At 35.0% G+C, this 21509-nt stretch overlaps 1 protein-coding gene across 1 annotated transcript in view; it reads left to right on the forward strand.

Moving 5' to 3' along the window:
* Positions 1-21509, forward strand: part of CDH9 (cadherin 9) — a 99115-nt gene that overhangs the window by 26041 nt on the left and 51565 nt on the right. Inside the window, exon 2 of the mRNA XM_085052101.1 lies at positions 3986-4298. Coding sequence (XP_084908227.1) covers positions 4068-4298 — 231 coding nt within the window. The 5' untranslated portion in view covers positions 3986-4067. The remainder of the gene's footprint in view (positions 1-3985; positions 4299-21509) is intronic.

Here is a 21509-nt window from a genome sequence, read left to right on the forward strand (position 1 = left end):
TCAGTAACAAATCCCTGCTATTGATCCCAGCAAGGCTTATTTCACACTACACCTGAAGAATCTAAATAGAATATTTTGCATTCGAAAGGACTTTAGGAGATAAATTTTTCCAGTTGTTACTGTGCTCAGAAGAATAATGTTTTTCATACAGAGATAATTCATTTACCTGGAACTGTTGTAGTATTCTGATATCAAAGTCCTTACTGCAAGGAGAGACTGCAATGGTTCCAGGCTACCACCATATATCCGTCAAAACATATAAATTAAAAAATACTTAGTACCTCCACTCAGATCCGCTGATTTGCAAAATGGGGAAGAAAAGCAGGTTCTCAAAAATTTGGCATTAAAATGTTTAACACATGAATGCCCCATCTTGAGAGAAGTTTCCAAGAGCACTAGAAAGAAAGCCATTTTCTATTGTTTGACAAGAACAATAAGTTGACATTTTACTTATTAAATGATGGGAGCAGAAATGAAGCGAGAAGAGATTGCATCTAGAATATTGATTGATTGCTTAAAAAAATAAATTATTCTCTTTTTTTCAGACTAAAGGTCTTTGCTCCTCTTAGAAGAAATCAAAGTAGATGTTTATCATAATGTTCAGTAGACACACTGACTCAGACTAATAAGTGTCTCTTTATGCCTAAAAGGTCCAATTATTTCAAAAATTAAAAGCAGGGGGAAAATGGGCTGTAACTTCTTTTTTTTGTTTTTGTTTTTGCTTTATTCTTCTTGACATTAAGGATTCTACCTTTCCATTCGGCAGTCAAGTCCTGCTAATTATCAAGGAAATCAGTAGAGGGCAGCGGTACACAGAAAACCACACATTTTAAGCAATCTCGGAATAACTTCTGCCCTGGCTGGGACAAAATGTGAGAACCTAGATTCCTTCGAGAAAAAGACCTCCGTGAAAAAATGATGTTAGCACAGAGATAATTTCTTATAGCAGGGTCATCACCTCTGTGCATGGTTCCTTAGAATTAGAAATGTTGGCCTTACTTTCCAGATTATACCAGAATCCCTTGTTTCAGTCTTAAACTCTTAACTTCTGAGTCTACCAATAGCAACTCCTGACCTGCTTGAACAGCTAACTTTGAGACAAGATGCATAAGCCAACGACCACTTTGAAGTATTTCTTGGAGTACAAAGAAAAAAGTATAAACATCTTTTGCATTTAAATGAGTATATCAAATTGGACAGAAAGGAATGAGAACAATTTCAGGAAAGCAAAAATGTGCAGTTTTGAAATAGCAAATGTGAAGCACTTGAAATTTTATTTACATTTGAAATTATCACAAAACTGAACAGGCAATCATACATCTCTAAAAGGCCAAATGAAAATATATTGATGTCACCTGTCTTTCTCTCTTTCCAAAAAAATAAGAGTAAAATCTAAACTGACTCTTAGAGTCTTAGATTCATCTAAGTTTTGAAATAAGGACTTTCTGAGGAGAAAATTTAAATTGTTTGGCATTTTTGTATAGCTTCTTCTTCAATGCAGTCTTTCAAGTCTTAGAGGTTTTGGAAAAAATATTTTTAGGATTTTTAGTAGTTTTATAGAGCCATTATGTATTAAAATTTTGCCAAATATGCATGATATTTTCAGGATTTTTTGTTTGTTTTATGGTTTGTTATGTTTTAATGTAGAAAATCTGCTTTGGCATAAGAAACTAAGGAAATAAATCAGTAATTACCTTAAACATATAAAACCACAATGCTTATCAGAATAGTTATGTAACAACGCATAATTCATATCAAAGCAAAAGTAATCAAATCCAAAATTTGATCAATATGAATACTTGAGTTTTATAATTGAGAATGTATAGAAGAGGAATTCTTGCACTACAGTCCATGCAGCTATGAAAGAGCACTATTTGAGGACAGATCAAGCAAGAATAGCTCCAGAAGAGATAAGAGACTTGGTAAGAGTCGCTGGAAAAGGTTGATGGTTTGACTTCTGAATACAGTGTTTCCAAAGGTTCCTGTTGCTGCCCACTTTCATTTTGCATTATCTTAAGCAGAATCTTATTTACAAAGCATGAAAATGTCCTTCAATCTGCCTCAGATGATGCAGTGGGATAGACTTGAAGTACAAACAATGATGTCTTATGCTCTACATTGATAAATAGCTTTATTCAGTGATGAAATCTCCTTCTGTCTAATATTATACAGGGAATAAAACTCATCAAACTTAAATATGGATAGAAGATTAGCTGCCTTTTTTTTTTCTTTTGATCTGTATCCAGTAAATTTCAACCATAAGGCATGATCATCATGTACTAAACATGCTTTACAGTTAATGTCAAAATTTATTGGTATTAAATTAATCACAGGATAGTTGCACTTTGCTCCTCTGCCTGCAACAGGCACATACAGAGCATTACAGCAGAGAAAACGAGAATTCAAAGAAAACACACTCATGAATATATGCTAAGATCTATGTACATTCATGATTTTATGCAAATAGAGTTAATTTACTTTGTGCTTTGATTCTTCAATTAAAATAAAAAGCAAAAGAAAACAAGTTTTCCTGCACTATATACATGATAATCTGTATAAATATGACACCTATTAAATTGTTTTCTTTTTGTTTTTGAACATGATCTTAGAAAGTGATAAATATTCCAAGCCTTCACTTCTTGCTCAGCTAAAACTCTGTTTGAAGTTACTAAAATACTAAGGCTTTGATCCTCCTTCACTATTGCTAGTTAAGATCCTGAGTCCATACAGAATATCATCATTTTAAGACAATTTCACACAAGGGCACAATTCCAGTAACTTAATCATTAAGGCCTTTAGAGTACAATTCACTGAATGTTTTCCATTAAACTGTTTTGGTTCTCAACTGACTAATAATTTTCACAAAAGGTATCTTATTTCCAAAATGAACTATTTGTACAGAAAAGAATCCCTTCCCCTCCACTGTAGAAACTCCGAGCAAATAAACAACAGAGTGAAATTAGTTGTTGGAAATGTGTTGCAGAAGAAAGGGGGATAAGTTTGTATGGGTTTTATTTAATTTCAAAATTTCTCAGTATTGTGGCCTCATGCTGCTATCATTGTTAATGGACTAGCATTCTCTGAAAAAATGTACTTTTGCTGTTGAATTGTTTTCCTTTGATTTCTGTAATATAAAATGACAGCTCAGCTAAAGATATCCTAAAGCACAAATACATTTAACGTGAAAAAGTTTATGGAAAAGACTGGGACATCAGGCACTTTAAGAGCATGCGTCTGATTTGGTTTGATTAAATATTGCTTACAAACTACCAAGGAAAAAATCAGAGTAATTTTCAGAAAAATAGTAATTGTAGTAAGGTTCTATATAATGAAAATTCTTATTCATTAGGCCACAATTTAGGGAAAAATTAAATACGATTCAACTGGAGAATTCTTTTCCAGATGCAGAGTTTTGTTAACCCCAGCAGGATTCCTAGGAACCCTCAGTTATCTAACAAGTGCTTTTCTTTCTTGTTTGAAGAATCTGTGAAAGGCATCAATAATACTTTACAAATTTCATTTTATGAGTTCCTTGCAGTAGAAATAGAAGATCCTCAGGACAGCTGGGGACTAAAAAAAGTGACGAATGGGATGTATAAATTACAAAGTAACAGAAAATTCAGATTTGCAGACAATTCTGAACAGACACTAAGGGAGCACAACATCAGGCTGAGCTGAGAGAGATTAGGTTGGAAGGTTTCTTATTCAGGCTGCTTCCTTATGTCAGAATGCTGCTGGTAGCTAAAGCTCACAAAGTATTTTACTCAGCTTGTGTTTTAAATTAATGTCTCTATACAACATGAGTGAACTAGAATAAGATGAAAAAAGACATTAAAGAACTTTACTTAAAACCCTCTGAGTAATTTTCATGGTTATTTGTCATTCCCATGGGTTATTGTTGTGATCACTAGATTGTTGTGTTCCTGTTTCCTTAGGGAAAAAAAAGTTATTGCAACTTACACAAACACTCTTCTCTATCCCCTAGGTTCTTCTTACAAGAGGAATATAATATTTGAAATTTTTTTTCTGGTGAATTATTAGAGTGGAGGCTAACAGCATCCCTGGAAATGATGAGGACTCACTCCTTTCTGACAGTTTTGCTTTGGAGCTGTGTGTTTTATGTGATTCATATGACGCCATCCCAAAAAAGGACTAACAAGCACTCACACAGTGAAAGGATAACAGGATTGTCAGAGAATGATGGAAAAACACTGCACCGCACCAAGCGTGGTTGGATGTGGAATCAATTTTTCTTGCTGGAGGAGTACACAGGTCCAGATACTCAATACGTGGGCAAGGTAAGCCTTGTATTTAAAGGATTCCTTAAAGGTGATGCATCTAACATCCTTGGTATTTTCACTCCTTCTCCACAGCTGTTTTGTTTTTAGTATAGCAGTGCTCCCAATTTCTCATTAAGACAAAGAACACCACAGGCCACCTGAGGTTCCATGATTGTTCAAATCATCAGTTGTGAGAGAAATGAAGCAGTTCTGTGAAAATAAAAAGGAAACTGTTCAGACTGAAATGTTCCTATTTCTTATTACATATTGTCCATGCAAGTTTTATCACTTTTTCAACTGTTAAACACAAATATTAGACAAGAGAATAGAAAAGTTATGCCTTCATTAATCTACCTTGTGGCATTTGCCAGTATACTGGGCTGAGTACTTCCTCAAGTGAAATATACAACTGTATTAACAATAAAATTGCTGTCTATCCATGATTCCAAGTATGGATGTAGTGTTTGAGTGGAAAAAAATTGGTTTTCTTCATTTCTGAAATAAATTGAAACTTTTACTTAGTGACTTGAAGGGCTTTACGTTCTTTGAGTTCTATCTAGGTAAGCTGTTGCCAATGGCACCTCTGAATTCCAGTTATCTCCAGTCCTGCCTTTTCTGATAACATGCCACTCAAAGATTTCTGCCTATTTAGCCCTTTGGTGTCTCACCATCCACAGATCTGACTTGTGGTCTGGTATAACCAAGTAATCTTTATCAAGATCTAGAATATCAGAGATCTAGAATACATCCAGAAAGACTTACAATTAAGGAAATTCTTACCTTAATGGCTTAAATTAATAAATGTCCATTCAAGTTTCTGTTGTTCATCCACAATGCTGTCACTAGCTCTTACTGTCAGGTAGCTCTCTTGTTTTCGGGTGCCTGGCTTCCAAACAGATTTGGACACTTGTAGTTAAAAGTTCCAAAATATTTCTGAACATTAGCTAATAGCTCTGGTCGTGAGAGACATGGTCATGAGGAAAATATGAAAATCATTTCCCTCTGTTAAGGAACAAATGTCAAAGAAATCAGCCCTGGTAAGTGAACTTGATTTTGACCTTGTTGACTATACCTGTGCAATTCCATTTTCTGTGAAATAAATTCTGACTTGAAGTAGCAGAAATAACACAAAGGACAATAATCCTATTTCTAGATCTGTTTATCAGTGTGTAAAATGGCAAGGTTTGTTGTAGGCAAAAGGGTCGTCAATAAAGTGTGAACTCTTTGCATAGAGATATTTCTAAAAAAACTTGTTTGCAAGTATTATTTAATATTGAATAGACTTGCCAAGAAAACATACAGAAAGGTAAACAATAATACAAACTCCATAGCTGTAAGTTGTATCTAGACTCACAGAAATAGGCTGATTTTTTTTTAATAGAAATCTGTCAAAGAGGAGAAGTAAATATCAAACATAAGAGCTGCTTCCAATTTCAGTCCCACTGCTATAGATGAATGACTTCAAACCACTTTAGTACTCAAATAAATTAGGCTTACATCAAGACTGTCACCACCATCCCTGTTTCACACAAGTAATGCCTACATGTATTGCAACAGATGCAAATTTACTCTGCACTTATTCCAAAATAATTAAAAGCTATTGGACCTTATTACCATAGAGGTAAATACAGGAAGAAAAAACAAATGGCTGTACTCAGTTGGATCTAAAATGATCTACTTCTTACAACTCAGATTACATGTTGAGATTTTTCACATTTCACTGCAAAATATTACACCAAGACCCCTGAGAGAGGTCAGTATCACTGATTCTCTAAAAAGGTGGAAATCACCCCAAGTATTATCCTGTGTTCCAAAGAGGAGTTGCATTGAACTGATGAACTCCATGTGGTTACACTAATTTTATAACAGTTTATATCATGATGAAATGATCACAGTTCTGTCCTTGGTGATATAAAACCATGGTGATTCCGTTTTGAGTTACTTAAAATTGTCCTAGTTGCATGAGACATACAGCACCAAGAAGGAGCTGCTACAACAAGAAGTCAAAGAATGAATTTTTTATGAAGAAAAGAAACCACCCCAACAACTTCATTGAACAACCTTATTCTGAGAAAGGCTTAAATCTCAGGTTTAGTATTCTCCTCCTCAAAGTGATGGTAATTAGCAAACTGATATGTGTGAAGTAAGAGCACTTTCATTCCAGTCCACAGGGACTAGTTCATAGCAAGCATTCTTATCCATCCCCTCTTTAATATGGATATGCATGGGCAGATGGGCTACTGGGGTAGAATAACAAACGCAGTACTGAAATTTAAATAAATTGAATTAAGAAACTTTATCAGAAAATAAACTTCTAAAGGATCATAGCTATAATATTAAAAAATTAGTTTTACCACCCTAGTTCAATTCTCATACAATTTTTATCTGTTTGGTCATTGATTGTGTTTTGTTGCTAATGTTACTGTATTGATGTTTTATTTTGTTATGAGTGCATTCTGTTATTGACAGTTGGGAAGAATAACTCCGTATGACATAATGAGATGAAATTTATTTCCTAAGAAAGATGGGTACACAGGACACAGGATGGAGAGCTTTCCAGTGACATCCCCACACCTCTCACTCTCACTGCTCAGACCCCAGCCCAGTTCAGGCTAGCAGTAGGGATCCAGGGCAAATGGACACTTGCCTTGACCACTGGACTGTCTAAATCCTGTCTGGCAGTCTGGCCCCTATGAGAGGACTCCTTGTGCTCAGGCTCCACTAAGTTTCAAAGGTGCCTGGAGTGGAGTTTCTCCCTCATATCTGAGGTGCTACAATCTTAAATAGCAATTTTTAAAGTTGGATTGTTCACAGCCACCCTTCAGGGATGGGGGATACATGCAGAACCAAAGCCTTGTGAATCTGATAGGAGTCAAGATAAATCCAGACCACTTACAGTATGTCCACCTCACATCTTTCTATCCTTCTGCCAGCTCAGAAAATTCATCTGTCTCAAATACAGGTCAATGCATAAAAGTGCATAGGAAGCCTTTAAATTTGTTGGGTCCTATTACTCATACCTGCAAAAATGCAAGAAATTCTTATGGTTTCCATCAATTTCTTATCCTTTTAAATTATATTCAGGAAATGCTTAGACCAAAGAGTGGAACCATCTTGCTACATGTTTTATGTTGTTTATAAAATGCATAGGGAGATAAACATTGCTCTGGAGAATTTGCAACTGAAATATTCAATCAAACACATGCAAGGTAAGCAGTACCAGAGTCCTGTTTAAAAAATTAGCCAAGAAGAAAAAGTAAATTCTAAAACATAGAAACATCCATATTCTTTAAAGATGCCTGTTGCCTAGTGGGAATGTTGAATATCTCAATCAGGGCATTAATGTGAGGAATTTTCAGAGGATGTAGTGAGAGGAGCTGTAAAACCTGATTCTGCCTGCTAAGAATTCACAGAAAAAGTGGATTACAATATAGCATTCAGAGTTAAATTAATGAGATTAATTTCTTTTTAAAGGAAGAAACACAAACTGATTTTTAGTTTGTTTGTTTGGGGTTTTTTTGTTTGTTTGTTTTGTTTTTGGGTTTTTTTTGTTTTTGGTTTTTTTTTTTTTGTGAAATAAGAAGGTGTTGAGAAAATAAACACCTGTCTGTAAGTCATATCTGGGATCTCCTTTTCTTTCACTGGGTGGGGGGGGGTGGGGTGGGCATAGATCCAACTTCTCAGCTGCTACTAAATTTAAGCCCCTTGCAGAACCTAAGAAATGAAAAGTAAAACACTGACCTTCTATGAGAAAAGTGTACAAAATGAACTTCCTAACAAGCAATCCAAACAGATAATCATCTAAAAAAACATGGACAAGCAATTCAGGAAGTATTAAAATCTTTATGAGGATGATGTTCATTAATTAAAGAAAAAATTGCACACAAGGCTCTAACCAAACAGCCCTTGAGGAACAATTAGTTTTCTTTTCCAAAGATAATATTGATTTTATGTGTCTCCATTTGTAAATGACATACCTGATACCCACTGAAGGCACAGCAGTTGTGCAAAATGCCAAATACCTTAAACTCCAGTCCTTATGAAATATCCCTAGACAAGAATAAATAGACCTGATCAAAATCATTAGCTATTTTGGAAAACACATTCCTTTATGCTCTGCAGCAGTATACTGAAGTGATTTTAAGAGATGAGGTTTTCCCTTCTTTAAGTCACTCAATTACATTTTTACATGGAAGCTATCCTCTCCCTCAAATAGGCACTTTGCTAATCAAAGGCTGCTAATTTGCTGGGCAGATAATGTGTGAGCTACCATGCAATATGTCAAAACCAATCATAAACTTTACAACCAAACTCCTGCCATATCCCAGAATTTTAAAAAGAAGAAACAAACAAGAATAAAATCATTTTTGCACACCACGTGCAACTTTTCTTACTCATAATAAGGGAGGAAATAAAAAATCAAATGAAAAATAAATGTCACTGCTCAAAATTACCTGCTCCATGAATAACCTCCTGTTTAATAACTTCCATAAAAATAAATGAACTAGGTTCTGCATGTCATAAGCAGCATTTAAATTGGATGCAAGCTGAAGAAATATCTCTCTTCTACCACCAGTTAACCAAGGAATTTGTTTCATGACATTTGCTTGTGTGTCATAACAAGAAATACAAAGTTAAAAGAAAAATAATAGAAGAGTAACTTTTGCGGTGGGGGGGAAGTATTTGGTTTGGTTTTTGGAACCACAGAGTACAATGTTTAACTGCAACCATTTATTTCTTGTAATCTGCATTTATAAATACTCAGACATCTAAAAGTACAGTTGTATAGTACAGCAGTCTGTCTTATAAGAAAAGAGAGAGACAAAAGCAAAAGAACTTCATGTAGTAATTAAAGAGGTCTCACTAAATTGCCAGCCTCACGAGACCTGGTTATTTATACAAAATTTCACCTAATTGTCCCTTTGTACTGAATGGTTTTGTTTTATTCTTTCTTCTGATTTAATGGAATTGGATAGTATTTTCTTGTAAATATAGACCGTAAACGTACTAATGGCTGAAAATATTATTTCACATTACTTTGCTGTCTGCCTTTGGCACACCTACCAGTCTAGAGTAGGCTCTCTCTTAATGTGCAGAGCAGCAAAGTCAGAAACTGAGATCAGCAAAGCCCTTCCTTCATTAGTCTTATCCTCATTCATTCCTGTGCTCTCAACTGTTGCTGAGGCCTTGGCCATACTCAACCTCTACTCTCAGCAGTTTGGGAGGAAGAAGCTCATGGCCACAGGGGTGACCCAAATGAGCTGGTTTTTGGCAACAACACAGTGCCCAAACTGACAGTAACCTCAGTTGCTTCATCCTGAAACACAGTGTTCTCTTTCACAGTAGTTTTTATTATCAACCTAATATAATTTTCTTTGTGCACTGAATTTTTATGCTAATCTTGCCTTTGGAGTAAAAGAGAGAACTTCCTTTTTTACTTGTGACTTTAATAACTTTATGCACTTTTTCCATAAGGATTTCTTTACAGCTTTTGCTATTTTCCCTCAATAGAGTCAGTTCAAGAGTGACCTTTAAGGATGAGAGAACCTACAAGAGAACTCCTTTCAGAGTTTCAAGTGTGCTCTCTACTTTGTTGTCACTACATCCCACTTGTCCCACACGTAAAACTGTCGCAATCAGGGCAGCAACTTAATGCTGCTGAAAATCAGAGTGGTTTTTGATATCTTTTCGCTTATCAATATGTTAAATTAAAAAAAAACAAAACAAAACAACAGAATTTTAAACAAATCATATGCTTCTATTGCTTAAAAATATAATTCAGCTGGGGTAAGATTTCATCCCATTCTTAATATATTCCATCTAGTATGCAACATATCCCAAACCCATCTTGTAAATCACAACTTTTGAAGAAGATCTAATAATATATTTTCTTTATAATTTCTGTTCCTAAAGCCAAATCAATATTTTAAGATTAAATAAAGGAAGAAAAAATAGTAGGGTCTCCTTTTGTCTTTACTTTCCTCTCTCAGACCTCAAGTTTTTCCTTGTATTTGAACAAATACAAGAAAAGAATGATGCATCAAAACAGAAAGGAAAAAAAGTAACAACAATAAGTACCAAAGGAATAAGAAAAATAGCCTGACCAATATTTTAAAAAAATACAAAAGGGAAGATCTGTTTGATTCGTAAATTAATAAATCATCTCCACTTACATTGCATTCTTCAGTTGGCACATTTTTTCAATAAATATTTGATCTAGTTTCAAGCAGCTATATCCCTAGGCAGATGAATCACCAAAATAAAGCTAAAACTGAAACAGGCAGACAGAAGGGAAAAAAAAGTTTAAAAAGTGCAATAATCCCTGTCTTAGATAACACTGAAAACTTAATTGCAAACACCAAAAAGGAGCTATAGCTTTACTTGTTTAAAAATAATTTATTTTATGAAGGCTTCTAACATAAACCTTATTGAAAATTACTGGAATTAAAATTTATTTATTGTTGAAAAGTAATAAAATACAAGGTCTTCAACGAATTTTGCTATTTTAAAAAGAATGCTGGAGGGTCAGGGAAGAAAATGATGAAAGACAAATGTTACATCTTCCAAACACAATGGAACTCTTTTTTTTGGAGAAAGGACAGCAGTAATTTCTGACAACCTAAATACATTTTCAACTGAAGTTTCAAAAATAGTGATGAGATCTAATCACACCATGAGTAACCCAAGTATAAACAGTTTTAAATACTAAATATCTTGAATGTTACATTACAAAAATGGGCCTAAGCTAGAATTTTGCTGTCAAATTTGAACATCATATTTCACATAAATTAAAGAATTATTTTTGAAAACAACTGCAGTGATCAGAGACTTCAAAGACATGAATAACAAGAGTGAGTTGGCATTGTTTGGTACAGATAGAGCAGCTGTCATGAGATCTGACAGCTTCTGTTTCTTCAGCTACATAAAAGCCTGCTAAAAAAACAATCTGAAGTTCTTGTCATGTTCAGGGCAAGAATCTGGGTTCATATTGTCACAAGGTTGATTTACAGTCATCATCAGGAAAAAGTTTTTGATAGTAGATACAGTCAATACAGTTAAGTACAAGGTAAAGAACACTCAGAGAGACAGGATTATATTGATACTGGAGGTTTTCATGACAAACTAAAAAAAACCACATGCCACAAAGTTGATACTGATCCTACCCAGAGGCTGGAGGCTGTGTAGCTCTTTAGGTCCCTGTTTGTTCTGTTCTCGAGGATTCTGTGCGAGTTTTTCAAGTTTAGTTGCTAAATCAGCTAAACTGGTTGTGGGGAAAAAAATTAAACACAAAAAACCTGAACCACAAAATAAACCCAGAAACAAAACAAATGGGGATATCGTCAGATCTTTTATTGCAACCATTTTCCTTTATCCTTTCCCTTGTTTTTTCCATTTCCTTGTCCTTTCTTCTCCCCTCTCCTCATTTGGGACAGAACATCCAGAATGCAGTGATTTTCAATTTTAAAAGAATAAAACAGGAAGCTGCTAAAATGTACCTTTATAGATACTTAATGGAAAAAAGGGAATTTGAAACATAATTTTTGAAAATTTAGCAACAATAACTGAAAACTTCATCCATAGCAAAAATGGAAGCATCTAAAAAATTATTAAGCTACTTTTAAAGCCAAAGGCAAAGCAAGATTATCCAACATATGCAAAACAGCAATATTTCTTCAACTCTTTTCCTTTTTTCCTCTCTCCCTTCATGCTCCTCTCAGGTTTGGAAAAATGTATGCTGACCCAATACCCAAGGCAGCAGCAAAGGCTATTGTGTGGAGTCTAGTTTATAGTTCACCTCAGTGGTTCCTCTTGGCTTAGCCACAGCTGCCCTTCCCTGGGGATGTCCTGAGCCTGCTCAGAGCACCAGGGGAGTGGGACCAGAAAACAGGAATGGAGGCTGGGGGCCTGCACAGTGGAGGCTGCTCCTGTGGAGTTCCTTGGGATTGAGCATGTTGACAAACCAATAAAAACCAAGGCCTGAAGTAAACCACCTGTTTTAAAGACACAGTGAGCATGGAGAATGGAGTCCTCATTCTATCTCCAGTGGTTATTTCCAGCTGCCAGTTACAATATCATCTTCATTTTAATAAAAAAATGGCTTTTCTGAGCTTAAAAGTCTTTTGTTCTTGTCAAGCTCCTTATGTGAAAAGGCCTAATAAGGTCTGGCTTGAAGATCTGGCTGGCTCAGTAACTTGACGCAATAGGTAATTGGTATTCGTAGAATAGTCCTATTTTATTGCAACTTCATTGGCTGGTATTTCTAAACCTTGCAGTTTTAAGCCTGGGAAAAGAAGATTAGACTTGTGGTAATCTGCAGACCTATCATTATCTATTATCAGGCAATCATTTATTGTGCATGAAAAGGTAGGAGGGTGAGGAAAACCTATTTCAAGAGGTATTTTTCATTATGTTGTTTATTTATTCCCTTGATTACATTATGGGAGCGATTCTGGAGAGGGTAAAGGTTTTGACTGTATTGTGGTTTGCTGATACCTGCCAGCCTGGTGATAGAGTACAAAACCCATCAGAGAAAAACAATGTGTGACTACCTAAAAAGGTCAGTTTGACAGCATTACAGGATGGGATTGTTCAATGCCTTGTCTGTCAGGGACAGGGTTATAAATAGTCACCTTGCTGGCAAACAGGGAAGCTGTCAACAAGCAACTGCCAAGAACAGCAAGTCTTTTCTTCCTATATGTGCCCGATACATCAAATCTTGTCTTTTGCAGGAGTCATCACGCATTTCAGTCTTCTAGAAACTGGAAAAAATATTAGTTTAGTCCATGCAATAGGCCAGTTTAACACTATGCTGGGTATCAATCAAGAGAGGAATCTGTGTACTCTTCTCAGTTGTGGATATATGTAACCATGGACCATGGACCATTGCTATATGTATTGCTGTAGCAGCACAAACACATTGGGAAAATTTCTGCTCCCTCTTACATCAATCTAGGGTCAATAAACTCTGCTGAAATCCCTCTTTTCTGTTTTTACACAGCAGAATGTAGCAAAAATAACGAAAAAGCATTACAGCCTCCATGAACTTTGAGAAGTTACAAATTCCTCCCTGTCTTGTTCACATTTCAGAAACAAGTATGCCATTTCAGACGGAAGCCACTATAACAGTTTTGTGAAATTTTGAGTGCAAGGAAATGACAACCAGAGTGATAATACTGAGTTCTTTAACTGAAGAGAAAGTTTTGTTATCTATTCTACGTTACCATAGGAAGAACGTAAGAAAAAATGGCACCAATTCTCCCTTGTTTTAGTTGTAGAACTTTTAGAATTTCAAAGAGGCCTTTGGAATGCTTAATTCAGCTACAAGAATGAATTTTTAGCTCATATCATGTAATAAAAATAATTGATAATGTTAGAAATATGAATAAAATTTGGCTAAGTGTTTTCTTTACAAAAATTTTACTTTATTTTTTCCTTCTGTAAAGTGTAATTGCCAACACTTCTCTACTGAAACTTTTCCTCAGAACATCTCTGTGTATGATGTGTTCCTACGCAATATTACACAAAAGAAAAAAGCTCTGGAATAGCCATGAAGTATTGGGTTGAACGGTAATACAATACAGAATCAAATATTTACCTACTTGGTGACCAGTGCTTCAATGATTGCATTCATAATATAATTGATTGCTTTAACTTTTCCTAATGCATAACAATGGCAAAGGCAGAGATACTAAATGGATATTGTTACAATTCTACTCAAGAATTCATAAAATTAATGAACCTGACTTAAAACTGGTGTTTGTTGTCATCACCTGTAGCCATTTTTGCCCTTTGAACTTCTAGCTGTTACTACATATTTTAAATTAAGAGCTGAAATAAACTAAATTTCCAAATCTGAGAATAAATTTGTTTCTTATAAAAAAGTTCTGGTTTACAACTTCTATGCAGTTTAAGTGGAATTACCACTAATATATCATACTGATAAAAATGTTACAAGTACTGATGCAACCTTTAAAAATGGTGCTCTCCTGATAGTTCAGTCTTACAGGGATTGTGGAAGTAAACATATTTTTCTTTTTAATAAGCATTTCTGATGAATAAACACCGTCAAATACCAGGAGGTAACAGAGCATTAAATGTTCATATACAACTGGGTCAGGTAGCTGACTGATAGGAACAAATTAGGAAATTAAAAATAAAATATTGAAAGTATTTGCTTTCCTTGTCTCTCTACCATTGCAACATATGCATTTAAAATGGTGCAACTAAAATTCCTTTAAAACAAATTTTTTTTTAGAAAAGGGAGAAAAGACTGTATGTCGTGTGTAAAACAAGTGACTGACAGAAATAACAAGGCATATCTGCCTTCAATTTCCGACCTATATTAACTAGACATAAATGAGTGGTGTGGAAAATAAAATGAATTTAAAGAGGAATTTGGCACCAGAGCAAGTATTTCTGTATACATTGTCACTAAGCAATGGAAGGAATGTTGTTACAAGAAAGTAAAATACACTAAAGTGTGTTGGGGTTTTTTTTAACTAAGTTTCACAGAACATACAAATATATTCATTTCTGTAAAGGCTAGTAATTATGAAATGGAAGACGTCACAGTTTGATTTCCACACGTGCCATATGAAAAATTTAGAATCACATAGAGTAAGGCATGAAGTGAAGGGCAAAATATGAATCTGTAGTGGAAGAAATTCTTTAGTCATTTGAAAATGCTGAGGGAAACAGGAATCACCCATTCTGTTTTCATCCTATCATAGATACTACAATTAATTTTCTTCATACTTCAGGTGGCTATATCTGGTCTAACTTCAAAGTGTGTCAAAGAAAAAGAAACAACAACACCCTCCCCCCATCCCTAGTTTAAAATCATTTTATGGTCCTAAAAATGACTAAAATGTGTCTGTGTATATCCATGAATAACACTGGTTTATCTTCAGGATAAAGAAAGGATTTATGTTGATCTCTTTGATGAGGATAAAAGAGAAAAGGATAATCAAAATGTTGAAATAATGATTCTAGGATTAATAATTTCCACTTCCCTAAGTATCATTCAGTGGAATATATCAAAGTACTTTACATTAAATGAACATCAACTATGGTGAGACAGGCAATAACATAACATCTCTTCTGAGGAGAAAACTGCAAAAAAATTGCTGAAACGGTGATTTGAGGTCACAGAGCAAGTCAATGACAACAGTTAGATGCAGAATGGAATAGCTACTGGATAGGGACAAATTCAGCATAATGGCAAGGCTTATCTGTTTGTAGAGGTCAAGACAGAAAGGATAGCACTCTTTGACTGTGAAAACAAGTAAAAAAAAAAAAAAAGAATACTCCTGATCCCTTATTGTAACTATTAGAAAAAATCTCAAGATCTATCTTTAAACTTATTTTCAAATGATTAACAAGATCATGGTCAACATTTGACTCCCGATGAAGCTGTAGGATAATTAGCAAAACAACCAGTTTTATTATGTGTGCTGTGTCCTTCTCCAAAGCACAAGTAATTTCTTAGACAAAAATGGATTTCAGAAAAGAAGGGAGACAGTCATCATAGAAGTCTCCAGCTCTTCCCCCACAAAATCTTTTCATAAAGTTATTAGAAAATTAGCATCAATACAGTCAGAATTTTATCTGTCTTAACCACATGCAAATGCTTTGACTATCCTTGCTGTTAAACTAACAATAGTTTAACTATTCCCTTATGCATCTCCTGCTGTGTTTTTTCCATTAATATTTGCATTAAGAATTTTTTTTGAAAATCAGTTCTAAACAAATCCTGCATTGTCTAATGTCTCGTTCTTAATCTCACTTCATCTGATCAGCTTGCAGATTCAGCTATTAAATTAAACATGAAGCAACACTGTTGGTCTGCAGGGCTTATGCTTGGTTTGGGTCTTATGCTTTGATTTCTCTAGGCACTACTTTTTCATGGAGTTTTCATCCAAAGCCCCAGGCAGCCTTATCCTGGCTCCCCACTAAACCACAGTCTTCATAACCTTCATGTTTTATCAGATAGGTACAATCAGCCTGTGGTTTATGCAGACCCCAAAGTCCATCTCAGGCCCCCTCCAAATGGCGTTACTCTTACCAGTTTCTATTTTGCCATGAAAGTCATTAAGTGTTTTTAATTACTATTCCAGGCACAGCCTTGGCTTTGCCCTCATTACACTTTTGACCTTCCAAACATGGTATTTTTAAACAAGATTTAAAAGAATCATATGAGTAAGTAATGCAAAGTTCAATAAATACAAAATCAATGGCAAATAAGAAAAAGAAAAAAATACGCTAAATATTTTTTTCATAAATATTTGTTTTCATGACACTCTTCTTGAAACAATAACTTCACTTAGGAAGCTACATTATCATAACACAGATTCAAGGCTTGGTTCTTATAGTGTTCTGTCCTGATTACAAACCTTTTTCTTTGATATATCCATTTTTGAGAATCCACTTCCCAGATTTTACCAGGAATTGGGCATGTGCCTATCTGTCTTGGAGCAGGCACAGGGCAGGGGTGTTGCACTCAGACTGGTGAAGGCATGGCATGGATAACTCCACAGTATGTTTTCACTGAATAATCTTGAGTTAGTATGATAGTTAACATTTTCAATGTAGTCAGCTGAACCGAGAAAGAGTATAATATTTAAAATCAATTTCAGTCTGGTTTTCTTCTTCTCTTTTTTTTTTTTTTTTTTTGCTTGGTCAACTTTGTCAATAAATAAGCAGCAAATGACCTTAGTGATACTTTAAATCAAGCAATGACCTTAACTTCTTTCCACTATTGTTCATTTGAAAATTCTGTTTTAGATAAACATTTAAAGGTCTGTAAATTGTCACCATGTAAAAACAGAATTCTGAAATTAGTATTGAGGAATGTGTGAATTTCTTCTTGTGAGGTGTGTACAGTGTCCACAAAATATTTTTAAATTTTTCAAAGCAGGATCTTAGGAAAAATGCATCACTTTAAAATGAAGCTTTGTGGTAGAGGTCATTCTGAATCAATAAGCATGAAATTCAGCATAATAACTTTTTAGGTTTGAAATGCATTCATGTAAAAGCAAATATTGTTTAAGGATAGTAAATAACTTAAAATATTTTGATTATTTCTGGAAACTACATATCCAGCAGCTTAAGAAAAATGTACATTTTGGGCTCTACTTCCCTTCAGTAAGCAGGTCTCCAGTCTGGTTTTGTTTGTTTGGTGCTGAAAACCTGCAAGTCTGTTTAAATATTTAAGGCCAAAAAAGATTTTTATCATATTGGCTTACATCTCAATATCTTACTATTCCATTATACTGTATGACTTTCTAAAAATCACACAGTCTTGATCAGTGGATTTTTGTCTATAAATATATAGAGATGTATACATATATATGTATGTATATAATTATGATCAGAAGTGACAAACCACTAAAATACTTCTGTTACTGGTGTATTCTTCAAATAGTTGTGGATGACCCATCCCTGGGAACATATTCAGTTTATTCAGTCAATACAGTACATGTCCAAAGTTAGGGCAATGGATAACTGGACAAGTTCAAGGACATCAAATTCAAAAAAGAAAAGAAAAGACAACAGAGCAAACTACAAAACCACACACCTCTATTGTAATCTGAAAGTTCTAAATTCTGGGGCCAGAGAAGCAAGGACTGTAAACGAATCAAAAATTACAGTGGTCAGACTGAATACTCCCTCAAACCAGCATCTCCTGTTGCCTCTGAGATAAAGTACTTGGCCGGAAAAACCATTGGTCTCCCCTATTAGAGTATTTCTTATAAGCTTATTAGAAAAAAGCTGAGCTCAGAGCAATTAGTTCTGCAGAGGGTAAGGGATAATCCATCCATGTGACAAACTCATGTTGCTTCCAGGGCCAGAGCTTTTATTCCTGCCTATCTCTGTGCACATCTTTTGGAACTAAAGTGCATTTTGAGTGCCTCTAAAACAGCAAGAGGAGGTATGCACACAGAGAGATTTCACTCAGGAGTTTCTGGTAAAAGAAAAATCCATCAGAAAGACATCCTTTGTTATTGTGAAGCTTTTAAAATAATGATGGATGTAACACCTGTTCCAGGGATTGATTAAAGTGACAGTGCTTGGTGTTATGATGTCATAATTTCTGACCTGTGCACACAAGTGATGACTGGAGTCACTTCTCGTAAATCTGTATCTCATGTTATGAAACAGATAAATGACTGTTTATGACAAACCATATATAATAAAAAAAAAAAAAAAAAAAAAAGTTGGCTCTTCAGGCTGAAAACCTGTAACTCAGCTGTTGATCTGAAGAGTAGAGAGAGAAATCATTCTATGTACTCTGAAATCCAGTTATTTGTGCAGAAGTAAGGATGCAACCACTTTTGCAGGTTTGACTGTGACTTAGCATAAAGGGCACAGGAGATATAGAAGGTAAGAAGGGTAAGGAGGCACTTTAGAATACAGCTCTGGTGTCCAGGACTCCCCGCTATGCATGGGTTGGATATATATGGAATTTCCCCATATTGTGTTTGTATCATTCAAACCAAAAGACTACTGAGAATTCTGCTGAACCCTTCCTGAATGGAAACAAGATTTACCCTTACCTACTAAGTAAAAATCATCACCTGCAGCTGATGTCAGCAGTGTTTTTCACAATATCATTCTCCAGAGAATTTCTAACAACAGATAGGTGAACACAAGAACCAGATGCTGGAAAGCAGAAGATAAGAAAAGTAAATGTCATTTGCCTTGTTTAATATACAGTCACTTAGGTTACCATCACACACAGAGTCTGGCTGTTTAATTAAGAAGTTTGTGCTGATGTCACAAATTCAAGTCAGGTAAATACATTGCCATTTAGCACATACATAAAACTTTTGACTAAACACACATAAATAGAAAATTAAAGCAATGCATATACTGCTACTTCAATCCACACTGAAGAACTACTGCAGCTATTAAGATGTCTTCAGAGTTTTTAATTACTTAAAATGCTAATGAAGGAAAATATTGGCTGAGCTGCTGTTGATGCTGAATCCTAACTGCTGTGGATCTCACAAGGGTCTGAAATCATACAGTAGGGTCACTGGTTAATATCCTGGCTGTCACTAGCACTCAATGCATTGTGTGTAAGAATTTAGGTTTGGCTGGGATGATACCAGACCTTATTTCAAGCACACCACCTTCATTTTTTGATAAGAATTAATTTATTTTGTTTTAGGTAATACTCATCCTCTTTCACAAATACTGTCTTCTTTCCCCCCTCTGTATACACAACCTTCTTTATTGGAACAAGTTTAGAATGATAATTACAGTGAAGTTTCCTGGGCTCAAATCAATTTATGCTTTAACACATACTAGGATGACTTGGAAAACTCAATTTATTTCTGTTTCACAGCTTCAGAATAAATAGCATGGTATAATCACCATATATGAATAGAAATTTGATGTAAATAGACACATGGCTTTGTAGAAGAAACATACATGTGTTTTCCTGTACTTAGCATGTTTCTTCCCTCAGGCCAGTAGCTTTAGCTAAAAACTGTGATTAAAAGATGTTTGAGGAATCCTAAAACTAGAGACATTTTCTTTGTTTTCCTCTAGTTTTAGAAAGGGTCACTTTGGACACAACTGAATATCTTACGCTTTCATGTTCTTTCCCATTGCTTACTATTATTGTTTTAAAATTTAAAATGATATAAGGACATTTGAATGAATCATACTAAATCTGACAGTTAATGACACTTTGTCAGGTTGATAGTTCATGCCATGTACAGTCTGTTATTCTTTATATATTTCCCAGAGCCAGTAGGTCTGGATATATTACAGCCAAACCCCAACACTTTCTAGCTATCAAGCTATTCATATAATACTTCATTATGTTAAGTTTATAAAAAATATTTTCAGTTTGAAGTTATACATGGCTTGAGTATTTCACCTTAAGCTATAAGGAAAGCAGTATTATAAAAGGCAAACACAAGGAAAAGACTTTGTAGCAAAGGTGAAGTTATGACTTGCATGTGGAAAGTGTCCCTGCCTGTGGCAGGTGGGATGGAACTACATGATCTTTAAGGTCCCTTCCAACCCAAAATATTCTATGATTCTGTGTGGAAGCACCTTGGCTGTACCAGGAATTAAGAGACTGGATATTCAGTGGCTTGGTAGGGAAGGAGGAAAATTTTCCATCTGAAGCATAAATTACACATGAAATAAAGAAAAAAAGGAATAGAGATGTATTTGTATAGATGCATTATGGCTTATCAAAACTTTAAATACAAATATATCTGGTATAATAAGACAAATAAGTTTTCATTTTCACAGGGCTAAAAATCTTTGTCTTTTATAGCTTTCAGTTTTCTCCTGCTGGCTTGTGATAATCTCAAACCAAACTAATTTGTACCATTTACACTTCATATTTTATTCTTCTACCTCCAGCAACTGGAAAAAAAAAAAAAAAACAGGTAGTAAACCCTAACAAAATCCTTTAAGAAAGACGTTTGAATTACACATATCAGAACAAAACACTCTTTCAGACAAAATTAATAAACAACATGCGATAGGCTACTGCTCCAAACATCTGAAATACATATACAGGTATTCAAAAAGTCAACACTAACATTTCCAGTGATTTGTAGAAATGCAAACACATTCTAACTTTACTGGTGGAATTGGAAAGAAATAACAGAAAAGACTGCAGTAAAGCAGATTGCTTAAGAATTCCATCACAGAAATATAATGCAAAAGAGGAATTTAGCCCTTTACATTTTCACAGTAAAATTGCTGAAATTATGAAAATGCCTTCACAATTCGACAGGATGGGGTTAATAAATATTGTGAGAACATTAATATCATCTAATGTAATTTGTAGGACTTTTACTCGAAGAACTTTTTATTATACACAACACTAAATAGCAAGTAAGGATGAACACCAAGCACAATATTGCACAATACACAATTATCAAGGCAGCGTGTTTGACAGTGAATGCAGGAAGAAAGGTAACACAACATAGCTGCATCTACCCTGTGGTACCCAGAGCTGCTTCCCCATGCCAAGAAAAGACTCAGTTTTGCATCTTCTTCCCACTCGTCCCTGTCATGGTCTGAGGAGAGGAAATAAAAATAGCTGAGACAGATATGCTCACTCCCCTGTGACCAGGATATTAGAGTGTTTGGAGTTTCAGGTGTTTGGGCCTAGGAGCAGGCATGCCCACGAATTCACTTGTGCTCCAGATCAGCTTTCAATCAGATAGGTACCTGCCCATCTGATAAGCTTATGAT

The sequence above is a fragment of the Lichenostomus cassidix genome, chromosome 2 (assembly GCF_008360975.1).
Source record: "Lichenostomus cassidix isolate B80296 chromosome 2, HeHo_3.0, whole genome shotgun sequence".
Taxonomy (NCBI): Eukaryota; Metazoa; Chordata; class Aves; order Passeriformes; family Meliphagidae; genus Lichenostomus; species Lichenostomus cassidix.